Below are 10,097 nucleotides of genomic sequence, written 5' to 3'. Positions count from 1 at the left end.
GCAGCACTACAGGGAGTGGGGAAAAGAAAATGCAGGGAGGTCAAATAGAGCGTGTCTTGTTTCCTATACTAGACGTGAGGAGAGGGATGAAGGAGTGAAAGAGAAAATAAGTGAGTTCAGGTAAGTCACGTGCGCTGTGGACCGGGCGCGGCGTTTTTGAAAGGCATCGCCACTCGAGGTGGTCGCCTCCATGTGCACCGCAAGAAAGCTCATGCAGAATTCTTGGCACATGAGCCTGCGATGCCAGGACTTTTTCCACGTAAAAGCGTCGACAACTCCGGTCTGCCCAGAGAGAGAGAGAGAAAACTTTTATTCGTAGAAGGATAAGAGGTCTTCCTCCTAGGGTGGCACCCTTAGTTCAGGGCCCCACCCCATCGGCTCGTGCCACTCCACGTGCCCGCTGGATCGGCTGGCGCAGCTCCTGCGGCTCTCAGCTGGTCAGCGCAGTCTCCCACGAGGAATGTGATGGTGAAGCAATAGAGGGATAGCCTGATGGGTATGGACGTTCCCAGGTGCAGTGATACACTGTGGGCTTCGCTCCACAGTAGGGGCAGTATCAAGGATATTGTTTGGGGTGGAAGAGGTGAAGGATGAAATGACAGGGGAATGAATGAGTCTGAATCTGCCGCCACGCAACAGTTTCCTCTCGGCTGAGGGATTTGTGTGGCGATGGGAAGTACATCCGGCTCTGTCTCTAACGTTGTAGCGTTTCAGTAAGGTCGACCCAATATCCAGATGTTCTGTTTCGTGTAGACGCCGCGATACCACGGGCATTCGTGGCTCGACAAAAAGAGCGCTGTCGGACAAATTCAGGTTTATACAATTGTTTATTTCTCACAAGTGAGGACTCTTAGATCACAGGAGAGAAAGGACGTCAGTCATGAGACATTCAGGCGAACTGCCGTTGTTAGTACACTCTACAAGAACAAACTAACGAAAGAACAAAGAGTGAACGCATGACTTTAGGAGCAGGTATTTTCTATGGAGAGGGAATATAAATATCACAAGCTGTCCAAAGAAAAATAAATAGCATTTTTACACGTCTCTCTCGTTTTGTGCGCAATACTATAGCATTATTATTTTTTTTCAGACGGATGCAGGTTTCTGCGCATGCTCTTAAATAGTGGTGCGAAATAGACGGCTGTAGATAAATGTCTTGCCTGAAAGACGATGTCGTGTGTGTACTCTGCGTGAACAGACATCAAGCATTTCATATCTCTGACGTCACAAAAACATGGGGCGCATCAGAGTAGAGACAAAGCACCAGGAGAAGAAATATCGCAGCCCAACTTTTAAGATTAAGAACAGGGGAAATGCGTTGCCTGCAACAAGACAACAAAACAGCAGCTCGGATCTACAATAGTGTCCAAGAAACTGGCCCGTAAACCACGCCCCTATAGGTGAACTCTTTTTTTTTTTTTTGCGTGGCGTAACGTGATATGAACGACGCATCACACAAACGATCATGTGAGACTACATCCAGTTATAACTAGCTGATATGTGAGTAGCCGTTATAAGTTCACGAGCATGCAGGTATTAACGACATAGCTGGTTTTGTTTTGTTTTAATGCGCTTTCGCACATGTAGCTGCGTTACATGAGCACGCGTTCTTTGTGTACATGGGCGAAATGCGTAGACGTATGCCCTCGGAAACGCCTCGTTGTTCACGTGGCTGTACACATGCTTAAGGTCAGTACATCACGGAACAGGAAACTGGGTAACACGTATGCCTGCGGCCGTCCTCACAACGATGCACTCTCGAACTATACACCAAACGTTCATATACCCGCTTTAGTACAACAAGACGTATTTCATATAGACGTGAAGAACACGACACGCAAGCTTAAACCTTACAGAATACAGCACATTCAAGGTGTCAGAGATAGGTCAGATAGTTTATATCCTCAAAATATATATTTCAAAAAAACGGGCGCCTAAACTTCAATCAGTATATGCGATCGTCCACTTTTTTTTTTAAGTTTGTACAATGTGGTCGCAATAATGCTCCACTTAGTTTTCGTGTTGTTTTTCCGCATCACTTTTTTTTTCTTCTGCCACCTCTGTTTAATGGATAATATTAGAGCCGTAAGGGGTTCAGCGATATCAATCGCATTTAAATATTTACAAATGAGCGTCAAGGTACTTAGATCAGGGATGTAGGCACGATAAAACGGGGGGCTCCTACATAACACTCGAAGCGCACAGCCAACGTTCCGTTCTTCAGTGTTTCTAATGTTTCACCACTTCAAAACACAATATATTTTATATACTGGCAGTTGCAAAAGTGATTAACTTTTGGTAAGCATGTGATTCTGCCGCGTTTTAAAAGACCTGGCTGAAGGGTTTTTTTTTTTTAAGTACGAGCTGCGTCGTTACTTCAGTGGATTTGAAGCGCCCCAGTACAAAAAGGTGCCATCAAGCTTGAACGTTGCAGCTACAAATAAATAGCATATGGCTTCATGATGTGCTCAGTGTTCCGTGACTGCACGTGGAATTTCACATAGCCAACATTTTTTTTAAAGAAACGTGCCGTGTATACAATGAAAACTGAAGCAGTCGTACCGCGTTAGTGCACAATAGAGCAAAATTTTCAACAGTTTAAGCTTGCAGCCCCCCCCCCCCAAAAAAAAGAAAAAGCTTTTCTTCTCCTAAAATGTTACGCTGCTTAACTTTAAAGGTATAGACATCTACACCTATAAACGATGTCAACATACAGTTGCTCTTGACAACTCACTCGGCATGCAAATGTAAGAAGTAATAATGAAACAAACAAGTCGCACACTCTCTCAAAAAGGTACAATTCTATTCCCGCCTCCGGGAGGGAAGTCGTGTTCTCGTTCGTAATATCTGTGTCAGCAGTTCACTGGCGTCCATTTCTGTGACCGCAACACCTGTGAGTATCTTGGCCTAAAAGGTGCAAGCGCGTGCAGTGAGTGAACAGCAGGGGAAAACTGTAAGTGGGTGGCGTCGGTCGGCCTGGAAGCGCTAGGCACGTAGCGCTTTTCTAAAGGGAGGGCTATGCTCTTTCAGCTGCTTTGGATCGCAAGAGGACGGGAGGAGCTGTGTCACGGTTTTAACCTCTCCATTTGTTGTTGTTGTTGTTGCCGCTGCTGCGAGGGCCGCAGACTCGTCGGCTATAGTCTCTCTTCTCACGCTTGTTGCAGGGCATGACGAAACCGACTTTCTTTTTCCTTAGTTCACAAACATCATCGTCCGTCGTTTCCAAACATCTACGACCCCCTTTAAGGGGTGTGAAAAATGATTTGAAACACCCGTTACTTCCCTTGCTTCGACGTTTTTCTTTTTTTCGTTATTGAGGAGACGACGCCCAATAACTCGCGTTTGATGCCATGCGAGAAAGGTGATGTACGAAATTAAATTTTAATGAGAAGGCTAGGACGTACGCCACAAAGGTAAATAAATAAATAAATAAATAAATAAATAAATAAAAATAAAATAAAGCACGTTTGCTTCGCCATTGTTTGGAAGAAAAAAATTACAATAAGCACACAATAATGAACTTTCTAAGCGGGGAAGTGGCCCTTAGGGATAAAAAAGGGAAGATTAATACAAAAGGAAAAAAAAAGCACATCCTTGCGCCATTTATAAGGCAACTCTACAGAAGACGAGGTAAAGTTACTGGGTGAACAAGACGTTTCATGCACCGAATCATGTTGCGCCGACTGCTTTGGGGGAGGTAGCAATATGTTGCGAGCTCAGCTGGCAGTTTCCTGGATTTTATTCGCGCGGAGAAACCGGCGGAAAGTCTCTTCTTTTCGTCCCGTTTCTTACTTAAATTATATTTCTGTCGCATTATTTTCGATTTGGTCGCCGCTCGCATTCTTTGAGATATTTTGGTTCTGCGACGGGTCCCCAGAGTGCGGTACGCGCGTGGAAAATGTCTGCCTTTATCAATGGGCCGCAGGCGCACTCCTCGCATCTCTGCTTGTTTTCGCTCATTACAGCTAGCACACTTAAACCCGCCATAACCAAGAAAGCCGCGGACGTCATTCGGCGAGAACGATGATCGAAAGTGCACTGGCGTGCGATGCATGCTGGTCAGCTGTCATTTTGTGAATTTTGAACGGTCTTCTAGCGCGTAAACTTATCGACTGCTGGCTAGGAGAATATTGCCGCCGAACGTTTATTTTGTCCTTATTTGTTGCGTTGAATCTAGTGCTTCAATCGTGCTGCTAAGCACTGAACGCCGAATATTGAAATCTTGTGAGTTCTTTAACGTTCACTTTTTCTCCAGAAAGCTAGACTTTTTTGTTGTGTATTTATATTTCCGTCGCATACTATATCATCTATGCATATTGAATGGCGACTGTACAGAAACTCGACCGATCAAAATTTCTATGTTTTTTATCGGGAAAAAAATTGAATAGATGCCGATCGCAATGAATTCACTTCTTTGATTTCTTCCCCCTTTTTTTATCGGATATTTTCCCAAATTCCAAAAGAGGAGTGTCACTTTCCAGCGAGTGAAGGCGCATGACCTCACTGATAGACTTGTGATTGAGAGAGAGATAAGCAGGTCGCAAAACGGATACAGGGACGTCAGCCATTTGAGTCAAGTGACTGTCGGAGCTATGCTTGCACCGCCTGAAGCTGATTTAATATAAAACAAGAAAAAAAGATTTGAAGCGGCATTGCTTATGCAGACAAGAAGCCGCTACTAAACTTTAGCTAAATTTTCTACCACCCAGAAAAAAAAAAGAAAGGATAATAAAATAGACTCCTAGGGAGAGGCATAGAGGAGAATATGTGGCAGGAACTTGCATGCAGGACACATTGAAAGTGAGAAGCTTGGATGATGACTGAAAGGGTGGAAATGCGCACGCAAAGATCTCCCGCGAAATAAATTATAGAGGGCTCTATATTTGGACGCGCATGCGTCCTCTTGTTCCTGTGTAGAAGACGAAGTGGCAAAAACTAATGATGACGAGCCAGGCCGGTGCGAGTGCCAGCGGGGTTTGTCTTCGTCAAACCTTCCATTCGAAACTTCAGAGCAGGAAGCCTGGTCGTCCCCTTCCCTCGTTCTGCTCGCACATATGTCTTTTTTTTTTCCTATTCCAGCTCCTTGTGCACGCGGCTGCGCAGTCTTTTCGGAGAGAAAGCGAGGAGTCTGCGGCCCGTCTCTCTTTCGTGTCTCGGTGTCATGCGCTACGCACACCAAGCGCGCGGGCAAGCTGGCGCCCTACGGTGTGTGTCGACAGGGGATCTAGTGTAGTTATGCTGCTTCTGCTGCTGCTCTACAGGCAGATCTAGTGACGCCCGACGGGGCTGCCGTTCATAAGCGCGCACTACGGAGGCGCTGCCGGCCAGCCGAGCGGCCGCAGGACGCAGCGAAATTGAGCGCGCTACACGACACGCAGCGCCCATGCGGTTCTCCGCTAAAGAAAGCGGGCCGCAGGTCGTCGTCTACGTACATGGCTACAAGCGTAGCAAACTACGCACGCGCATGTAGTACGGGGGCTCTACGTGTAAGCACGCGTAGCGCGACTAGAGAGAGCGGTAGCACTAACGATTGTCTCTCGTGCTGGCAGCGAGGTCCGAGACAGCACTGACGGCGACGCGAACGTCCGCCTCCTTTCACGTCGATTTACTGCGTTTCTCGACGTGAGCGTTCTTTTTTTTTTTGTGCCAAATGGCTGTCACACGATTCCGAAGAGCAGCGATAAGGTCATTTATGGTTTAATTACGGTTTCAAACTCTGCGATTTCTGCATGGTCCTACTTGCTCTTTGATTTAACGATAGCTATCGCGCTTTCTTGTTTTGCTTCTCCCGAAAGAAAAGAATGACTGATGAGTTTAATTACACCGTTCATCAATAGTGAACAAAACAGCACGTTTAGGTTTGCAAACTGCCGGATTTAGCGATAGAGTAAGTATTCTAAACAACTTTTTTTTTTCAGCGCCTCATAGGAGGTCTTCAAGGAGAAATATAAATATAAATTTATATTCGAGTGCGGGCAGTTGTATGCTTAGCAGTTAGGCCACTGATACTGCATGAACAGTAAAAGTGGTGCTTTACAATTGTTCCTCCTGTGGACCGCTTTTGTTAGATAACAGGATGTACACGCACGGCGCATCTGTTCACCTGCTCGCAGAACTGAGCTTTCGTGTTGAGCACCAACAAAACGAGTGACATCGAACGGCAGCAAGGTAACGGCGGTGTCCGGTAATTGGACAGTCCTGACTTTGAAAGGGCCAAGAACAAAGAATTCAAAATTTCTGTTGTCACAATGGGGAAAACAGTCGAGGCTGTGCCGTTAAAAAGGCTGATAGACAGTAATAAGGCTGCATAAGCAGCTGAGCGCGAGGAAACAATGCGCTTCTGTGCCGTCACGTCTCCAATGAAAGTCGTTACGTTAATTGCCGCGCGGTTTTGAGCGCCGAAGCCGGTAATCTCAGCAGATATAATGAGTTTTCTTTCTTCATGTTTTGTTGCACGCACGTGACCGTTCGTCTTTGTTTACTCCTCGTTCTCCAGCCTCATCTCGTTATTTCGTGTGATGTCTCCATCTTTAAATGACTGTCTCTTTCTCACTCATCATTCTGTCTCACTGTTCTTATTGTCGTGTCCACTTCCTTTCTTCCTTCTTAACTTATCCCTCCTCCTGTATCTCAATATGTTTATCGCTTTTTCTCCACACACTCTGCACCGCGGTCGTTCCTTTGCTCGCCTTTCCTTTCATTCAATTCCTCCCGATAAACATACATTTCTCTCTGCATCTCTTTCTCTGTGCTTTCACCCTCATATTTTCTCTTTTATCTCATTTTCTTTCTTTATAACTCAATCTGCTTCCTTTTGTTTTCCTTATCTTTCCGGGGTATTTATTCTTTCTCATTTCTCTTTTCGTCTCTAACGATTATCATTAATCCTTCCATATCGCTCACCCCCTCTCCTTATCTCTTTTACTAATTTTACTCTATTACTAATTTTCTTCATTTTCTCTAACGCTCTCTACCTCCCGCCTTCTCTCTTGCTAATATTTCTCGATTATCCATTATTTCGTTTTAGCTATCGTTTTGTATTACTCTCTTCTCCTGCCTCTTTTCTCTTTTTTTTTTTCTGTGCCAATCGTTATTTCCTTCCTTTTTCTCGATCACACGTACTCTCTATCTCTATTATTCCTTATCTTTTTTTCAGTTTTTCATTATTTTCTCTTTCACACAGTCTCTCTCTGTCCTGCCGTTCACTTTCTCGGAAACTTATTTCTCTTTATTGCTTGTTCACTCTGTTTCTTTTCTTTAATATTCTCGATTATTCGTTCTTCTCTATCACACACACACACATACACCCACTCGCTCTCCGATTCCTTGATTTTTCTCGATTTCTCATCCTTTATCACTTCCCCTATCACCCCCTTTCTCACTCATTCATTTCTTTTTTTTCTGTATCACGTTCTCTCTCCTTTCTTCTTAGTTTCCTGTTTCTCGCTTTATCTCCCTATCTCGTATTTTCTCTCTCTTTCACTCCTACTTTCTCTGTCCCTTTCACTGCTTTTCTTTTATATTTCTTTCCTCGCATCCTATCTTTTGTGCTCTATCTGATTTCTTACCTTCGTTATCCAGTTATGACTATCCTTTTCTCTAGTTTTACTATTGTCCCTCCATTATATAGTTCTTTCTTCCATTTTCTCGTACTGCATGCACTTTTAACGTCATCCTTTTCCTTTATCGTTCTGCTTCTGTCCGTATCGTTTTACCAGTTCTACTTTTCTATCTTGCGTGTCATCATTCTCTCCTCTTCTACCCTTTTCATTATTTCCAAGGTAGAGCGTTTGGTCATAGTTCCCGCCCCATAATTGACGTTTCCCAGCGAATCATACGAGGACGACAGAAAAAGAAGACGCAGCGCTCAAGCAACACTGCGTGTCTTTTTCTTGTCCTGCTTCTCCACTGGTCTGGGAAACATCGATTGTTCACCATTCCGTACTGAATTTTTCTCGCTCACTTTCTGTTTTCTATAACATCTGTTTAGCTCCGTTACCCTCGTTCTCGCTCTTCGCTCTCTATGTCTGCATTTGTATTAATCGTTCTCTCTTTATTGCTTCCCTTATCTCTCTTTATATCGCTGATCTCTCGCTTCCTTCGTTGCACTGTTAGTAGTTTGACTCATTCTTTACCTTTCTCTCGTTGCTACTTTCCTAATCTTTCTTTATCTCTCTTTGCTGTGTACCTCTTTCTCGGTTTCCATGACTCGTTATTTCGTTTCTTTCTTTACCTTTCTCTCATTTTCTATCGCTTATCTCTTTTTATCTCCTTATATCACTCTATCCCTCTCTCTCTTGATCTCTTAACTTCGTTTTCATTGAATTATCATTTTCTATTTTCATTGCTTTTTCGTTTAGTGTTGCTCGCCTTCTTCATTGATTTCAACTTTATGAGGCATATAATTAAGCGGTTGATTGATACGAAATTAATAAAAGAAAAATGCTTTTTTTAAATGGATGTCAAAAATAAAAAAGGAAGCGCGATATAACAGGCATCGCATAACTCTTATACACATTCGTGCAACGCTTGAGGGTACCACTACTTAAAAAAAAAGAAAGAAAAGGAAAGAAAGAAGAAGCAGAGGTAATCGGGAGTGTGGGTGTGATTTCGACTCTCGAAGACAGCAGTGATGGATCTCAACCTACTCACTTGGATGTGAGTAAAAAATTGAGGAGTGATTACTTGGTAGATAGCATACACGAACGGGGGTGGTGCTGTCGTTTAGTAGAGATCACGGCGTGCCTGTTTCATTGAACGAAGATACGAGACAGACGCTCACCAGCCACCCGTCCGCATCGACTGCGCGGTGCCCGTTCAACGCAGGGCGGGCAGTGGTTCGGCATGGAATTCACATTTCAGCGGCGTCGCGCAGCGCCGTCAGTGCTGCGCCGTTGGGGTGCAGCTGTCTACACTCCGTCGCCCGTCGTTTACCGTTCGCAAGTGGAAACCCGTCCCCTGGCCCAACGCATAGGAAAGACGAGGTCAAATGGAAAGCAATACTATAAGGAGGGTATGAAGAGAAAGAGCGTAGGGGTGGAGAAAGAGCAGGGTGCAAGCGGCTCTCCGAGGGCGATTGAGGAGTAGTATTGCTACTGCCGTTGCTACTGTCGTCGTCGTCGCCTTCTTCGTGCGGAGGTCCAAGGGGAGAGCGAGCGAGATAAGGAAGCGGCCGTTCAAGCAGAATACAGAGACAGGGCCTGCACGATCTTGGGGTCCTGCTTCGAGCCTTCCTTGAACTCGTCCAGGGTCAGCTGGTTGTCGTGGTTCTGCGAACGCCAAAGCAGACAGTGTAAGGCGGGTGTTCAGTATATGAATTAGCAACTTTTCGCGAGTGCAAAGTACATTTGCACGAATCTCTCTTGTGCAAGACTCGCGCAGGAACCGAATAGGGCGCACTAGAGCTCAAGTGTTGTTGAACCGAATAGGGCGCACTAGAGCTCAAGTGTTGTTGAACCGAATAGGGCGCACTAGAGCTCAAGTCACGTGCACGGGTGTGTGTTGAACCACGCTTCCACTGGCGCGATGTTATAAGCTGCGTTGTTTGGTTCGCATACCCGGATACCCACTTTCTCTCGGGAATATCACGACTACTGTGCAGATATTTTCTCCGCTTCCGGTAATCACGTGGAAACGCGGCGTTTATTCAGCAGTGAATAAGGATTGTCTTGTGGTATACTCATAAAAAAGGGTAGTGGAAAGGTAGTAACTGCAGCATCTACTAGAGGTGTGCACGGGCTCCGGGTAGCCCGAAAGCCCGAGCCCGACCCGGCCCGCGGGCCGGGCTCGGGCGGGCCGACGTATTTTCAACTCGGGCCCGGGCCGCGCTCGGGCTACTTGGAGTTTTATCGGGTCGGGCTCGGGCCCGGCGCAAAGCCCGACTCAAGCCCGAAACATAGAGAATGAGCAGGAATTGTTTTCCAGCACGCATACAGCGCCTTTTCCGCGACCGCCCTTTACCGCTTTTCCTTTCCATTCGCTACTTTAAACAAAAGGGGAGCAGATAAAGCACTGCCTCTGTTGCACTCCGACAAACAGAGAAGTAACATAACCTGACCTAGTGACGGCGCCACGTGACTGTTCGCGTTAGATTTAAG

The 10,097-nt window shown here is 45.5% G+C and overlaps 1 protein-coding gene across 1 annotated transcript in view; it reads right to left on the bottom strand.

Annotated features, from left to right (window-relative positions):
- Positions 1-808: 808 nt before the first annotated feature.
- Positions 809-10,097, bottom strand: part of LOC119400186 (frequenin-1) — a 335,183-nt gene continuing 325,894 nt past the window's right edge. Inside the window, exon 8 of the mRNA XM_037667189.2 lies at positions 809-9,269. Coding sequence (XP_037523117.1) covers positions 9,177-9,269 — 93 coding nt within the window. The 3' untranslated portion in view covers positions 809-9,176. The remainder of the gene's footprint in view (positions 9,270-10,097) is intronic.

The sequence above is a fragment of the Rhipicephalus sanguineus genome, chromosome 1 (genome assembly GCF_013339695.2).
Source record: "Rhipicephalus sanguineus isolate Rsan-2018 chromosome 1, BIME_Rsan_1.4, whole genome shotgun sequence".
Taxonomy (NCBI): domain Eukaryota; kingdom Metazoa; phylum Arthropoda; class Arachnida; order Ixodida; family Ixodidae; genus Rhipicephalus; species Rhipicephalus sanguineus.
This window is presented reverse-complemented; position numbering and strand designations above follow the sequence as displayed.